We start from the raw sequence: 17579 nt of genomic DNA, 5'->3' as shown, positions 1-17579 counted from the left end.
CTTAATATATATATAAAAAAAATCTCTTTATAATGTCTTATCACCTTCCACATTTTGAAGTCTAGTTTAGTCACGTTACAATTGCCTTTTTCACCAAACCTAAATGTTGGCTGTGGATGTAAAACTGCTGCTGCGTTGCAGGTAATCTCATTTTACTTGCAGAACAGTCACCTTGAATCCTGACGAGGAGCTGCAGTTTATGTGGACGGGACATTTTAATTTACTTTCAACTCTTATTAACATTTCCCTCAGCCCACAAGTGTGATTATGTCTGTTCTTAACCATCGCTCAATCTGCTATCCATATATCTGTCTCATTTCTCTTTTTCCTTGAGAAAATCCTACTTTCTGCTCCACTATCACACCAGGGTTTGCGCCGGTGATTAATCAAAGCAGCGAGCTCTGACACGCGGCTAAATTGGCTGCTCTAACCTGATATATAACACAGGCTGCGGTGCCGACGAACACATCCGAGTTCTCTGGAGGATCCCGACTAATGCAGAGATTGCACTGGTTTCGAAGCTGAGGGCGAAACACGTTTCCATCGCTTCCCTCAACTGTAATGTACTTTTAATGTATTTCTTGCGATTGTCCATGTGTTCGGGTGAGAGACCAAAAAAAAAAAAAAAAAAATAGAGGAATTAAAACACATAGAGAAGCTATCTTTACAGCACTACAATGCTGGTCATAAATCATTCCTGGAATTAATTAGTGGAATATATTTTCTCTGAAAGTGATGCAAAATAAACAATAACTAGATTGTTTATGGCTGCGCGTGCCAGCGCAGCTCTAATCACAAGGCTAGTCTGAATTGTTAGTCTGCTGCGAAAATAATTTCAGTAAACACTTCAGTAAACATGTTGACATTGGTAATTAAATCTAGATTATTGTAAAATGCGGCGTGTAGAGGCTTTAGTATTCATTTTCTGAATGGTTTATTTCTCTGAAATTAATTCAAATCATTATTTAAGTACTATAACAAATACAATTAAAGTGTTAGTTGATTGCTCATTTGATACAGTTTATTCAAACCATGAAGGAAGCTGCATTGATTTAAGTATTATTATGATTATTATGAATAATAATCATGATAATATGATAATATTATGATTATTATGAATAATAATCATAATAATATGATAATAAAAATTATTATCGTTGTTCTTATTATTATTATGTCATTTCTAATTTATTATTTTAAATGTATTCAGCACAATAATGAACTTAAATTATTCTTATCCGATGTCTCTGTTCTACAGTAACATATAAACACATATATTTAAATTCTTCTGTTTTTCTAAATGTCTCTGTAGCTTTACCTGAGCGACCGTCTCTTTGGATGTCCACGTGGTGCCAGCTGCCATCGTTGACCCTAGCCTGTGTGGCCTTGACCTTGATGGTCCCAGAGCCCATGTCCAGCAGCAGGTAAAGCTCTCCGTCCAGCAGCTCCACGGCAAAGAAGTCCACCTTAGTGTTCTTGGGGCCCCTGGCTTCCTGCCGGTACTGTGGTTTACCGTGGGTGAAGAGGATCAGCCCGTTGGGTTCGGTGGTGCGGAAGTCGAAGGAGATGGAGCCCACCCGTTTGGTGTTCCACTTGGGCAGGGCCAGGTAAGAATCAGGCGTCTCAAAGTTGATGGGGTCCAGCGTAGGAACATTTTCACACTTGAAGGCAATGTCCCCCTGCAGTTTCATCTTAGGGTCGACGATGCGAGCCAGGCGGGACAGCTCCAGACGGATGTCATTGTTCTTGTACACCACCTGTGAAGAAAACCCACAATAGTTGGCCTGTTAGAGGATGAGGCCAGTTCTTCTGTCTGTTTTCACTCTGGTGAATCGGAGAAGACATTTTTGCTGCCAATATAGTAGATTTTCCCAACCTGAATAAATTGTTTTCCTTCGCAAAACTGTCATCCCCCAAGAGCATCACACTCTGGCGATATTACAAATTGCCACTTGGAACAGCAGGATCAATAAAACTAATATATTAAGGTGTGCGAGGCCTAATCTGTTTCTTAGTCATTTTCTACTTCAGCTTCAATTTATCTGCAGTGAAATGAAGATTCTGCAGAAATCCATGACTATATTTTCAATTGATGGAACACCCAGCAAATGGACGAGGTGTGAGAAAGGATGGATAAATTATAGCACAGCTTCTAATTTAAGAAAAAGGCTCTATCCATAGGGAGCGCGGGGCCACCCAGATGTATACGTGACCCAATATCATTATTTTCCCAGGATAAATTCAGCTCAATCCCCGTAATCCATATACAGCAGGAGGCAGCGCGGCATCCCAGTCAAATACAACAAAATACCACTGAAAAAGAGAGCGCTGTATTGTCAATTGAAATTCGCTGAAGTGGAAAATTAATGTTTTTTTTCTTCCTTTCTCTCCATCCTCCTCCCCTTTCTGTGGAAGAAGGCAGACCTTGTTGTATGTAGGGCAGAATGTGTGCTGGAAAAGCAACACCGTAAAAGGGAGCACAGCTGTCAACTAACAGTTTTACTGTTGTGGGATTACAGATAATCCTGACAGATTTGACAGTGAATCAACACAGGTGACCCGAGCAGTGAAAAACAGCCAGGCAAGGAGATGACGGACCAATGAGAAAAGAGAAATAAAATGTCCGAAAAAGGTAGAACAGAGTAAAGTACATAACAGTTCAGTGTGTTTGGAGTCGACGGCAGGAATGACCTCACACTCTTGTATTGTACTGATGATCAGTTAATGTATGAAGAGAATAAATCCATAACACTGTTGGTGTTAATAAATAAAAGTCACCCTTGAATCACACAGTTATCTACTTTACTGTTTGTGCGGAAAACTTAAGGCACTTTCATAAAGCCGTGTTTTTTGTTTTTTTCCTGTCAACTTGCCTGTGATCAAAGTTAAGGTATGATTTAACATTCATCAAAGTGAATCTGACTCTAAGGAGCAGCAGCTTGAGGCTGTTTTCTAGAATTCAGACTTAAGGCTGAAATTCATCATTAAAAGAGCTAAAAATAAGACTTGTTTTTAGGCATTAATATTTCTAATATTTTTTGTTATAACATCAGACTGTTTTTGGTTAACTGTACTGTACACAATCATCCAAACCACCTTTCAACTCTTCAGACTGTACACAATCATCCAAACCACCTTTTAACTCGTAAAATTCATGACAATAGTTGGAGGTGCCACAGGTGTCATTTTGATGGAAATAAAAGCATCTATAAGAGGGGTGTCAAACATACGGCCCACGGGCCAAAACCGTTAAAAGCGCACAAACCCTGCCTGTTAGTGATGTTTTGTCAAAAACTTCACTAATATATTTTTACATATGTGCATGAAAACAAAGGGGTAAAACATGGACTTATTGCCATTTACAGGTAATTCTGTTATGATTGTACTAGTCGGAGCCCTGAACCAAAATGAGTTTGACACCCCTGACCTAAAACATTGTTGTACTTATCAAATAAAAACAGTGATGTTTTCTCTAGTATCGCACAAATATTCCAGCTCTAGCAACAACCATTCATTTCTCTTGAAAACAGGTCGTGACGTTTTCTCCACCATCCCTTTCAGTTAGCCTGAGGATGACTAGACACATGAAAAACATAAGAATATTCCTTTAAAGCATACCTTAATTATGCATTTCATTAGGAAAATTAATATCTTCTAACACTTTGATAACATCTGCCAGTAATAGCCCAAATGTGCCAACGCTTCAAGGTGCGCAGCATCCATCACTCCAAGACATTTTTATGCGGAATAATTAAGATTCTCTGACTCTGTTATAACACATGATTTAAATCTGAGCCACAACAGGCTGCCTGACAATGAGGAGTCATTATAGACTCTCCCACTGCGGTGTTATTCTGGGACATACTCATCTCGTCTCTAACCATCTCCGATCTGTTAGGGATTAGGACTTTGTCTGTTTTCCCACCGACTCGTCAATAGGCCAGTGGGAATGATGCTTAAAAAGAGGAAGTGACTCTTGGAGCTATAGGTTCATCTTTTCCTTTGTTGTGGCTCTGCCTTGCATCACTCCCCCCCCCCCTACTATATCAACAGCCTTATAGGGTCCATTCATAATGCAGACACAAGGGAGTGTAACGACTCCATAAAGCCACGATCTTTCATCTCTGCTCCTGCATGGTGTATTGATCGGGCTCCGGTCTGGCTTCAGGGGGGGAGCAGGGTTGGGAAATGGTCGGGTTTGTCGAACGTGCGCACTGAGCACACGTACACACACTATCTACACACACGCTAAACCCTCTTCATGATCTATTTTCAAACTATATATGAAGATTATCCCAATTTGAAACAATGCACTAGATTTCACAGGAAGAACGCTGCAGCTTATGTTCCTACTTTACAGATGATGAAGATAAAAAAAGCAGCCTAGAGTCCTACAGCACTTAGGTGTGTGTTTAGAAAGGCAGCATGAATCTACCAAGCCATTTAGTTCCTAATAAAGGAGTAGTTGTTTTGAAAGTGAGTTCCTCACTTAATTAACTCCTTGCACTCTGCATTATATATATATGTATGTATATATATATATAAATGGAGAGAGAGACACAGGGAGAGAGAGAGAGAGCATATACTATGTATACTCATATAAAGGGAACATAATTATACATACATTAAATGTTGGTTTACTGTGATTTAAAGCATGTAAAGTTGTACAGCCGTAGCCTTAGAGTTGAATTTAAACTTCAGTTTGTTTGTTTTTTTTTTTATTTATCATTTAATTACTCATGAATAACCAGCACTCCCTTTTGGAATCTACTGGTAGACTGAACGTTGATTTCTGAAGTAATTCCTTCAAAACGGATATTTTAAACTGACCAAATAAATTACAATTATAAACTGGTGCAAAAATTATAAAAGTGAAATTTGGTTACCTAGCTGTGCCCCGCCCCCTATTTTGGAGACCATGATATAAGATGAAAAAATTATGTTCGTTAAATTTCATTAATTTCAACCAATCACTGCTCAAAAGGAATACTTAAAAAAAAGAGAATATTATAATTCTCAAAGACAGTAGACATTTTGATTTTTATAAGTTGGGTAAAAATAGCACTGGCAGATTGTTATTGTGGGCACTGAATCTCTGTCTCCTGATTTATTCATTATTCACTTAACCTGCAGCTAAGTATTTTGTTTTATTTATTCTGGTTCTTTTTTACACATTGGCTTTGGTTCTAAAAGTCTCCATGTCAATTCCCATACTTGCCCTCATCCTGCTACCTCATTAGCAGCTTCTTGCTCTCTCTCAGCAGAGACGGCAGCATGCCCCCCCACCTGCCCTACACATGATTTAACACTCAGAGCTCTAAACTGCACCGGTGTTGTAGTGGATGCCCGCTGAAGCCAGATTGAGGCTCGGCGTCCTGAGACCTTGTGATGATGATGATATTATATAGGAGGCTAACCAGAGCAGGGCCTACGTTCCAGCACGTAACTCCCTCTGCGACAACCCTGGTGGTTAACATTGCAAAACACAAGTATGTATGGCATCCTGTGGAACAAAGGAAAAGTGTGGGAAGGTTGAGCTGGAGCGAAGGCTCAGCAAAAGACTGGCTGTGATGGCAGCACACGGGGAAAAAAAAAACTTTTGTTGTCAGACAGAAGAGAAAATAATGTATTCACTCACCACAGCAACACATGCCTCCTTCAGCTTATTCATCACACCTTTTCAACTTTTCTGCTTCCTTAGCATTTGAGGTGCTTGAGTCAGACCGTACACACACACACACAGATGAATACTCATGCATTTTGATCTAAGCAACGGGCGAATCTCAACTGAATCATTCTGCTATTACCTAGGGGTATTGAATTCAAAGGAACAGGTGAGGGGGCAGAGAGAATAAATAAGTGGCAGAGAGAGAACTAAAAATATGGTTCACAGCCTAATGGTCGACCTCAGAGATGATATTCAAACAATGTCATTTGGTTCAATGGTTCTTGATAAGGAACTTGGCAGCTGCCTTATAAGGCAAAGCGCTAAATTATCAGCGCACCCAATCAGGAAGAGAATAACCTCCGTGTTAAATGACTCACAAGCGATGCTCTCAGGGGCCAGCTAACGCCGAGGTACAGTCATTCACCGCTGATCATATTGGAACAAATGGGAGATAAAAGCGCCTCAACATCGCCGACTGTGACATCACACATCAACGCAACGTCAATGTGTTTAATTAAACTCTGCGGTCTTAAACAGGCATAACAGTATGAGGCATCATTAACATGGCCGACACCTTTACGCAGAAACACATGAAGGAGGCCGGCTGAAATGTAATACTTCGAAATGGGTTTTTACTGTATATTATGAACGCATTTGTTAAATGAGTACGGCAAATTAACACACCAACCCTAGCAGCTTGGATTTACACAGGGTTGGTCGGATTCTCCAGCTATTAAAAAGTCCTCTTCAGGTATTTTGAAAGAAAGAAAGAGAATTATAAAAAGTCCTCTTCAGGTATTTTGAAATCTCAAAGAATTGAATCCAAAGTTTAAAATCTCTGAATAAGAATTTAAGGATATTTAGTAAAAAACTTTTAATTTTTTTTACTAGTGCTCCAAAGTAATGAAAAGTTTAATGGAGAAACCAATAGTAGCGACACAGAAACTGCCCGTTTGTTCAATCCTAATGTGCTCCCCAACAGTACCTGCCCTATTTTTAGCACTTGCTCCAGAATAAGTAACGTACAGCTAATGTTAATAACCAGGGATTTAATATAAATTCAGCCCTTGCTCACGAGCTCTCGGCGCCAGTAAATGCATTAGAAATGTCTGGAAACAACGGCGCTTTTTTCGTACTTCATCAAGCAAATATTTCTTTCAGACTGCTGCCCGTTGGGAGGTGTTTTTGCTGCGCCCTCCAGCCGACGCTGCAAATTACATGTGACAGAAGCAATTTTGGGATACTTTCTCACACACAACAAGCGCAAGTGTTATGAATTAAATTAGGCAAGGGAATACCGGGAGTCTGATACGCCCTCTGCCAGCTCAGCAGGTTTAATTGATAATGCAATTTTGTTTCCTTCCCTTTTTCATTTCCTTGGGAGGAAAGTAGGCTGATTATTATTTCTCAGCACATCTAAAAACAGCTGCTGTGGCAGAATAAAGATAAAGCAGTTGTGCGTAAGCCAACGGTTCCAAATGCAGGAATTGGAATTTTATGCAAATGAACAGTTGATACAGTACAAAATATGAGGAGCCGACAAAGTCACACGTCTGTTCTCTCTCTGTGTTCAGCTCCGCCTACCTCTCTGAGGCAGCCCATGAAATTGTTGCTAACAGGAGATCCTGGCAGGTCCGCGGTGCTGGGGCTCCCACCCACGTAGAAGAAATCATCAGAGCCCAGCATGGTGTAGTCTTCCTGAGTGTAGCCCGTGGTCGTGAGAATCCCATCCACGGATATCGTCACCTGTTAAGGAGCGAAGCATAGCCAGAATCCAGGCATTACAGTCTGGCATTCGACCTCAGGCTGTGTAAAACACACTTACTTCCTTGGTCTGCATTTCAAATGAGCGTTTGTTTTTTTTTTATCCACTTTTTGGTTTTACACTGCAGGTTGTTTCACGTTTTTCGTGCGGAATCATTCGATACCTTGAAGCGATTGTTTTGGACCAGACAGTGTTTGGAATTCTGTTAATGGAATTTTTTTTTTTTGCCATTGGATTCACAGGACAGGTAAAGAAAATATGGCTCAGGCATATTTTCTTTATCTTTGATGGGGGTAAGAGAATGGATCCTGGGTTTGGTTTGGAAACTTCAGGTTGAAGGAGGGTTAGTACAATGTTCAAACCAAGGACAAATTGACTGGACTTGTCTTAGGTTTTTGGGTTTATCTGTTAACTGCAGACACACATATAGAGTACACACACGTGGACAGAAGCTCGCACACCGACGTGTGTGTGCACGCCTTCACTCACACGCACACACACGCGCGCACCATACACTCTCCCCTCTCTCTCACACGTCTACGTCTACACACATGCAAACAGAAGGAGGATTACACAACATCAATGTGCAAACCAAGGTTAACACTGTTCAAAGGCAAACTTAACACACTTATTTGGACATGTGAGGGAGTAGGTGAATCGATGTCGCCATACAGAGCTGCAGCTGAAGGCCACAGAGGGTGCAGAGGCTCGTGCACAATCAAGACCAGAGCTCATAATCAAAGACACTTTAAGAAGAGCTAAGGCTGATCTCTGATCAGGTTTGGTTCAGGCGTCGTACAGCTCCTTGTCACTGTCACTGGACAAACCAGTAATCTGAGATCAGTGCGCTTAATCTTAAAATGTTCCGCATATGAGCCCGGGCTTAACGGTTGGTCAAGGTTAGCCAGGACACACAGACACAACTTTCACCAGCATGCTACAAAGACACACACGGGGGGAGGGGGCAAAGTGAATGAAACAGTGATGAGTGGAGAGGGAAGTGAGTGAATTAGAGTGTTAGTGGTTATTTTGGTTTACAGGGGGTTTATGACTTTGGGAAGGGGAAGGTTAATGAGGTGTGGGCATGCCATGCGCCATAGTGAGTTGGAAACAACTGTCAGAGACTCCGCAATGATATTCAAGGGTTGCCTTTTTTTTTTTTTTTTTTTTTGTAGATTCTCTTTTTGGGCTCGTTGTTGTGGTCACCATCTTTGGGATTGTGGCAAGCTTCTGTCAGTTCTGGATGACAGTCCTCACAAAAAATGGGGACTTTGTGTGCAAGAAAACAAAAACTTAGCCCTGACGAGGGCAAAGAAGTTATTCTTTTTTTTTTTCTTTTTAAACTTGGAAATCTGCAATAATGTGGAAGAAAGAAAGAGTAAAAAGTAAAAGCTAAAAAGAAATAAAAAACAGGATGGGGCACTGTGGGGTAAAAGGAAGGCTGTTGGCAGGTCAAGGGGGGAAATTGAGAAGAAGCGAAGAAACAATTGCCTGGTAATACAAACCCATCTCCTCATTTTTTGATAAGAGTGTCTAGGATGAAACTTAAAGAGAACGAAAAAGAAGAGAGGGGGAGGGGACACACGGCAAACCCAAAAAAAAGACAATAAGAATGATATCTACCAGACAATGTAGTTTGTTTACCATAGCGTGTCCAATGCCTGATTGCTTTCCAGAAAAAGGGGAAGAAAGGAAATCAAAAAAATAGTGAACAAAAAAGGTTGTTAATAATGATGGACAAAAAACAAAAAAACAAAAGCAATGGTGAATTAGGATGTTAGTTAGTTCGTTAGTACATTAGTTGGTTAGATATTGGTTAGTAGTTAAAAAAAATGACTTTATCATGAATGAGTTAGTTGGTCTGTGAATAAACACTACATCATTTTTAAGAGATTCGCTGCTGAGCAAATGTCACCCTTTACGGCTGCGATAAATAAGAGGTCTCCGCGGTAGGAGACTATTAGGTACCAATCAGTGTAGAATGGACGAAATCCTGACAAAATATGTAGTGTTTCTTTCACATTCAGTCTGTAAAAATGTTTCCTCCAGAAAAGGAAAGAAAGAGTCAGAAAGATAGATCGTGGAAAAGAAAGAAGAGGAAGCCAGGAAAGCTCTCTGCTCTAAACGTCCTACACTCGTGGAATCTCGTCTAAAGCTGTTCGCTAACCTGTGGGGGCAAAAAAAAAAAAAACCTAACGTTAAGGGAGTGTCAGGAAAAAGGCACTTACTTGTTGTACTGCTCTGACAGCAGCGCTAAGTGCTGTCTCACCTTGCAGAAAAACTAGGACAACGAACGGCTCGGCGTCTCCTCAGATATACTGTATTTTACCTCCCTTCAGGACTATCACCACGGTTTTACGTTCTCTCTTCTTTTTAACATTTCACCATTATACAACATTAGGCTGAAAAAGAAAATCTGTGTAGTAACACACTGACTCTAAACAACCCTTAACACCATCTGGTTAAAAAACTACTTACTTAAAACTGCTATTACTTCAACTTAAATGTCAACATCATTGGGGTTTTTAGACCCACTAAAGAAAATAACTAAACTTAAAAACTCAATTATTGAGGAGTTTCCTGTTGGTTTCTCCTCATCCGGTAGAACAAAAGCTCCAAATAAGGAAATGTAAGTACTAAAACTGAAACGTCAGTAGTGAAGATGGAATGACAACCAATTTGAACATGACTTCCTCAATGCCGTCTCTTCGTTAAAAGCTTTTTGGAAGCAGATAGTTGAAAAGCAAAAGTAAAAACAAAGGAATGAAAAAGGAAAAGAAGTCCATCAGTCACTACACTTCCTGCTTTCACTGTGACCCGCGGTTACCTGTCTCAGGTTGCGTGTCACTTTGATGTCGTGCCAGGAGTTGTCATTGAATTTTCCATTGACCGGCTCAACGATAGCCTCAAAGGCCCCAGAACCCAGATTAATAACAAGCGATACCGCCCCGTCTTTCAGTGCCAGGTTGACATAATCGGCAGATTTCCCCGTGTGCAGAAGGAGGCCGTTTCGTTGCCAGGTTTTGAAGGACAGCGTGATCTCGTCGCTGCTGCTCTGGATGGGGTTCTGCGACAAGTCGTAGCAGAAGTACTCCGAGCCGCGGAAGGTGGCCACGTTCTCCTCCCTCACTGTAACAAAGAAGGAGTAATAAGGTTAGGACCCTTTTTTACATGGGGGATACATTTCAAACACTGATACACAGCAGGTACAGTAGCTGAGTGCCAGTTATTTGCTCGGCGAATTTACATGTAAAACAAGCTTCTTATTTGTATTGATTAGTTTTGAAGCAGCTTCGATAAATATGAGAACTGCTGCAGAGAAGGCTGCATCAAATGAACACACAGACAAACACACACACACACACACAATCCACATCCTCACCATAATTACAGCAATGATAATCCCATTATTCAGTTGAGATCATAAAATCCTATCTGTACGACTGTGGGTTTAGGTTTCCATACAGCCTCTAGACAGACAGACGACTCGTGATGGAACACTATTCCCCGCTAATGGCGCGCATAAATCAAACTTAGCATGATTTTACAGGTTAATATCACTCCACTTCTGTAAAGTGACTTCCTGTGCTCATTTTTTATACCAACACAGGGAGTAAGGTGAGACCAGACAGCTCGGGGGAGAAAGTGATGACGCAGAGGCGATGGATTATATGGTGGGAAACCATAACCTCAAACAAATATTTAAAAATAAGCTTGAAAGAAGAAAAAAAAAGTGCTTGGTTAGTAGAGACTATGTTCTCGGTCAGTATAGATATAGTAATTCATTAGGATAACATAACTGCTAATATCTAAGGTCATTTGAAGGTGATTCTATTAAAAATTAGAGTCAATATTTATAACGTGTTAGGGCAGAGTGTGCAGCCAACTCAAGGCTAGGAGTCAAAAATTCCAGGAATTGTTTTTTTTTTTTTAATTATGACATTCAGAAGAAATCCCATCAACCCACTGTGGCCCTTGGTAACAGTTACCATGTCATTAACTGCCAACAAAACAATCTTTTATTTCCTCTGTGTCCTGTTTCCTCCCTATAATCTCTCTGCAAAATCTTGGGGAGTCAAGAATGAAAGGACAGAAAACACAAGCTGCAAGACAGGAGAGAGAAGGAGAGCGGGGGAAAGAAAACAAGGCTGGAGGCTGTAAAGCTTCAGACCGTTGTTTTGGATCGGGCTTTATGTAAACACGAAGGAGCAGCGTTGTTGAGCTGCAAAAGAGCTGCGGGAGGAGAAAAGAGCGGAGAGAGGGGGAGAGTTTGAGGAGAGAGGATAGACGAGGGTTTATCTCAAGGAGAGGAACACAAAGAATGAGGAGGAAAGAGATTGAAAAATGAAGACAAAGTCACATCGGGCTGTGGAAGGATTGCTTCTAAGCCTGATCATCTGAAAATTACCCTTTGACGCCAAACTTTTGTAGAGGCAAGAAAAAAGAAAAACAAACATCACCCACGAAACGAGGGGATGAAAGGAAATGCACAATAACCAACAACGCACTTCTAAGATGGAGAACAATTCACCTGAGAGAGGAAAAAAAATCATTGTATATGATGTCATGCACCTGGGATATTTAAGGTCAGGGAAGGTTTTTAAGGCTACATCAAAATACCCTACTGTTTTACAGCATATGTGTCAAACTCAAGGCCCGGGGGCCAAATGCGGCCCGCCTGGAGGCTTAAAAAACATTTAGTAAAGTTCATGCAGAAGAGTTTCTTAACCTGAGATCTTTTTAGTATTGAAATGTATACAGCCAGACTTAAAGCATGCTATTAAAGTATGAGTGAATTAAAATTTATATAGATATATAAATATATAAATATATATTGTTGTTGATGTTGACTTTTTTCTTACACATATTTTCCATATTTTTTTTCACGTTTTATGTTCACCCTATAAAAAGGTTGGCCGTGTCTGCTTGACTCCCCTTGTGCTTTAATTAAATTGATATAATTACAAAATTGCCGCACGGACTATCACTGTAACACTGCCCTTATGAATAATAGAAGGCGAAAATGATATAATGTAATATTTGTGCACCTCAGCAATATTAAACCTGTGGTAAGTGTATACGGATCCATAAAAGCCAGGGGGGACGTATTGCCTGTTGAGACATGTTCTGCACAGATGTGTGGCTTTCATATCGATCATACAGCTGGGTCATTTTCCCTTATTTTCGCCACGGTCATCAATATTCCATTTGTGTGCTGCCCGGCCCCGCGCACTGGGGGCTAAGGTTCGATTTCAAAATCCACTGGAAGCAATTAGCTCCTTCATTACCATCTTCCATTCTCTTCCGTTCCCTCCTCAGCCCACAGACACACACACGTACACACGCCGTCTGAGTTCACCCTCCTGTCTGAACCCAAGGGGGAACTGGGCACAGAGGCGCGGTCCACTCTCAGCGCTCCGGTCCACAACCTTAACCCCCGTTATGGCATGATATTAAAGTGTCCTTGATTGCTAATTAAAATTAAGACGCGTGTAGCAAGAAGGGTTAGAGTATGCATCCAGGCAGAAGGCTAGCTTTAGCTGGAGAAACACACTGCATAAACCACGGGGTGCTTAGAAGTAGATTGCGAGCGGCCGCTAGATTGCAAAGGGAGTGCTGGTAGATCATGAGCAATAAATTATATATAATATAATGTCAAAAAGAAATCCAGATTTTTTTGTTAAATATAAGCCAAAATTTGATCATGATTTGGTAAAATGACATTGAGTGACTGTTGTAGCCGACCCATTTTCAGGTGTTAAAAAAAAAAAAAAAAAACTACAACAAATCTGTCCTCTTCCCTGCAACTTTCAAGATGTCACACATCACAAAGGTTGAAATGAACTGTCACCCTTGACACATCTCATCAGAGCTGCAGAGGACAACGTGTCTGGGACTGCCTCGAATGTCTGTTTGTGCACAGACTGGGGAGAGACGAGCGACAGACAGAGATAAAGAATGGAGTGTACACAGAATTGACGAAACAAAAGAGTTAAAAAAAAACAGGAAGAAGATGGAGACAGTGAGTGGGCAAAACAACAAAGAAAAGCTGAAAGAGCGTGGGAGAGACAGAGATATGGCGAGAGCTGGTGGCAGATGGAGGGAAAAAGTGAAAGAGGAATTTATTAGATCTCTGCGAGAGAAGACAACACTGTTTGGACCAAATGAGATGAGGTCAGTGAGTTGCCGGGCAAAAAGTCCCTGACACTTTTTTGAGGCACAGATTGAGTTCATGAATAAAATTATTCTCAAAAACAGTAGTATTTACGCTTTCACAATTTAAAAACAGGACTTTTATTTTGACAAGCATCAAGAAGCATTTCAAAATAAAACATATGTCATATTCCTTATAAATTAAATGCAAATAAAAAGGTATTAGTTTTTCTCTGCTGCCTGCAAATGACCATATGATCTATGGTCAAGTTCTGGTCCATGAACCAGTGGTTGGGAACCTCTTTTAAAAGCTGACAGGTAGCCATCTTGTGTTTAGAGTTTGCCCTGAAGCGCAGCATGACAGAATCACATCACAGCGGCTTCTTGTTTTTACACACTGATGTTAATTTCACCCATAAAATAAAAAAAAGTTTCCTTCAGTTCGTAAGAATTGAATCCAAATCTTTTTGCGCAGACCTCCTGCTGACAAACAAACAGCAAAGAGACGATCTAATTCCATCATTAACTAAAACAGCGGCTCATTTGCAGCGATATTCACAAAGTGAATGAATGAATTAAATCCAGCTCAACTTTAGAATGTTTTCAGTGGCAAAAAAAAATCCAAAAACAAAACTGCTGCAGGGGAGAAATGAGGCAGATTGAAGCATGATTTATATTTTGTTGAGAGACACTTTTGATAATGATCGCTCCACAAAACATAATGAGCCACATAACGCTCGCAATTTATGCTCATAAAAGTTTCAGTCGTCTCCCTGTAACCATACACTCCTCCAGCTGTTGCCAGCGAAAACCCGATCCTTCTGATCAGTGTTTGGTTCTGTCCACACATCTCTGTTTTACTTCTTGACTTATGTATATGTGCATGTATATGTATGTATGTGTATATATGTGATGCGGTTTTGACAGAAAGACCGGGGGGTAGGGGGGTATGTATGGTCAACGATGGAGGGACCGGGGGTGTCTAAAGGAGGTGCCTTCAGTCCAATCCCATCAACTGAGGCAATTGTGCAGAGCAAATAGTGAAGTCTGGAGGCAGGGGATGAAGAGGAGTTTCCAAAGGAGCGAGACAAACAAGGCAGAGTTGCAGTGACTGCACTTCCATTACCAGTGGCGGACGATTACAGTGGAGTAATATTTAAAAATGAGAATGGAATGGTCCAAATCCTTAGTTCTTACTTTATCATCTCAGCACTTGGGCTGAAAAACAATGTGTACGTGCTTAATAAACAGTATGGATGGAAGTCTTGCAGTTTGAATTTGAGCATAGAAGATTCTTTTTTTTTAGTCTTTGCCTACAGTTTGAATTTGAGCTTCTTAGAAGCTTCTTTTTTTTTAAAATTATTTTCCACTCCAATCTGCATATATTTAGCATCTGATTTATGAAAGCAGGATAGGATTATGCGCTCGGGCCGGACGGACTGCTGTGAACACATATTAGAGGACTACAGAATGAGAGCGCTCCAAAGTTCACCAGTCCTGCAGAAACACTGAAGAGCAATGGTGTTGAAAATTAAATGCCACGACGTTCTGAAATATGCACTGAAGCCAAAGTTAAATAAAAAAAAAAAAAAGATCATAAGACATCAAATACTAACTTGTTTACTTCTACTGTAACCTGCTGATTCAGTCAGTGGGATCAAACGTAAGGTGATTAGAGCGTCTAACTTTATTCTGCCTATTTATTCGCCTAATAAATAAAGATATGAATATATACACAGGAATGTTCACTTTACTGTAATTCACCATGTATTTAATTTAAGTCATTGAACTGCACTGGAATGCAAATAGACTGTTATATGTACAATAGGTGGTTTGAATGTTTACATTTTATTTCAGATGAACTGATGTTCAATTGATGTTGAACTAGTGATTTAAATGCATCTTCCCACGCATCGCTCCAGATTTACATTTGCTTCTTTTTTTGCTAACATTTTTTTACCATAAAATTGATTGAGGAACATCTGAGAAACCAGCAGGAAATTCAGCTTCGTCCGCAGGCATGGGTTCAACTCTGGTCTGTCGTATTTCGATACGCGAGGGTGGATATAAAATGATCAAGTTCGCATTACTGATTCTATTTGCTTAAAAGCGGAGGGTAAGCAAAATAATTAAAAATTCAACGCTTGAAAACTTGTATGGAGACTGCTGACACAAAAGTCCAACGCTTTTTCACGAGCCAGTGTAATTTTGTTCTTTTTTTTTTAAAAGAAAATTATTTAAAAACAACTACCAAGGCATGATGTCGTATCATCGACCATCATCTTTACACTCAGTCCTGGAGTATTCTAAGAACTTTCTCAATGCAGTTCGCAGTTTGGCCACTATATGGTAACCACATAAACAGAGGAGTTGAAGGAAAATATATTAGACAACATTGAAGTCAAATATGTTTCTCTTCAACTCCTCGGTTTCCCTGCATGCTGGCTATTGCGTCAGACTGGCGTCTAGTGTACCAGCCTCAGGTGGAATAAAAAGACACTGACGATCATTAGTTTCACACTTCCCTCCACTTCACCAACAGTTGTCCTGACACCCTCGCATTCCTCCGCATCTGCTGGTAGTTAATTGTTTTCCTCTGTTTCTCCGACACAGTGTTTATTTGCCGTAATAATATTATGTTTGTATTTTATTTGAAAACACCCCATTTTGACATCACAAATTAGCTTTGGCTGCCACTTGTCCAGTCACATGATCGCAGCTGTCACTCACGATGCGCCAGCTCATATATTTTTTATAAAGTCCTGCCTTTTAGTTGAACTCTATTTACATTCATGAAAACCAAGGAATACAGTTGTTTAAGATTGTGTGTAGCAAAAGTTGAAATAATATAATAATAAATAATAATAAAATAGTTTTTTTTTTTATTTCAATTACTAGGCATTTGACCTTATTTGAATTCCAGGCTAGCCCACATGGGGTCCCAACCCCAAGGTTGAAAAACACTGCCTTAAAACATGCAACATTAAATAACTTTTTTTTTTTGTTTTTTCACAATGTATTATTGAATTTAATTTTACCTAAATTAAAATCATGTCGAGCTCTGAGGGCAAACAGTTCCCTGTGGAGTTTTTTATATGACGTTACATCAATATATTATTTGAGCTTGTTGAGAATCACAATTACAGGCAGAAATCACAAACTAATGAGAGAGGGAAATGGTCAAAGTCCCTCTACTGCTCTTGAAACAGATTAACACACATTCCCAGTGAGAGCTGGGGCCATCCAATATTTATTACCTCCATAACCGACTCCCCAGTGTAGGGCAGGGACATTTAGCTGCATGCAGGGAGGGAAGGGGTTAAAAGGGGAACAGTGGTGCCATAAAAGGGACAATGAAATAAACATGACTCACTGTGAAGGAGCCCTTAAAACCAATATAATCGAGATGGCAGGGAACGAGCCGGATGCCAGCAGCCGTTACGGACACGCAGCCTCTCCGGGTCTGAACTTTGACCCCGCGTGAAGAGCTAATCATACGGTCGGTGCGCTCTTTGGAGATGGAGGTGAAGAACTATTTAGTCACGTTCATCTCCTTAGATACTGCATATTTCACCGTCGTAGCACCGTCAGTGAGAGCAGGCGTCGTTTCCTGGACGGCATTAAAATGGGAGGATGAAGCCGTGATGCAACTAACGAAACCAGATAAACAGAACGAGCTTCAAATCCAGCTAGAACCAGTTGTACCCTGTAGCCAAAACAATATGTGACTCTTACTCTGTGCCTAACAGTGTGTGTGTGTGTGTGTGTGCAGCGATGTGCTGCTTCCAAGATAAGAGTGAAGATGGATTCTTCTCACCTTTCTCTCTCTTTCCTCTATTAGGCTCTAACTGCTGATTGCAAACTGAACACGATGTTTACCTTCACACAAACTCATAAACGCGTGACACAAATCGTGGGTACAGCTAGTGACAAACAGACCAGCTTTCTTCCCCCAGGTGAAAGATCCACACATCCACAGGCCTCAGCATACAA

General features: G+C 40.5%; 1 protein-coding gene across 8 annotated transcripts in view; it reads right to left on the bottom strand.

Moving 5' to 3' along the window:
- Nucleotides 1-17579, bottom strand: part of nrxn3b (neurexin 3b) — a 243031-nt gene that overhangs the window by 138791 nt on the left and 86661 nt on the right. For 7 of the 8 annotated variants that reach the window (XM_025057000.1, XM_017033574.2, XM_025057003.1 and 4 more), the window contains 3 exons: nt 10261-10562; nt 7253-7414; nt 1319-1757 (listed from right to left, as the gene is read on the bottom strand). In XM_025057000.1, coding sequence (XP_024912768.1) covers nt 1319-1757; nt 7253-7414; nt 10261-10562 — 903 coding nt within the window. Of the gene's footprint in view, nt 1-1318; nt 1758-7252; nt 7415-9056; nt 9102-10260; nt 10563-17579 lie in introns of all 8 variants that reach the window. The other variant, XM_025057006.1, reaches the window with a different exon arrangement.

This window comes from Cynoglossus semilaevis, chromosome 7, assembly GCF_000523025.1.
Source record: "Cynoglossus semilaevis isolate Cse_v1.0 chromosome 7, Cse_v1.0, whole genome shotgun sequence".
NCBI lineage: Eukaryota > Metazoa > Chordata > Actinopteri > Pleuronectiformes > Cynoglossidae > Cynoglossus > Cynoglossus semilaevis.
Note: the sequence above shows the minus strand (reverse complement) of the source record. Positions and strands in the feature narration are given on the sequence as shown.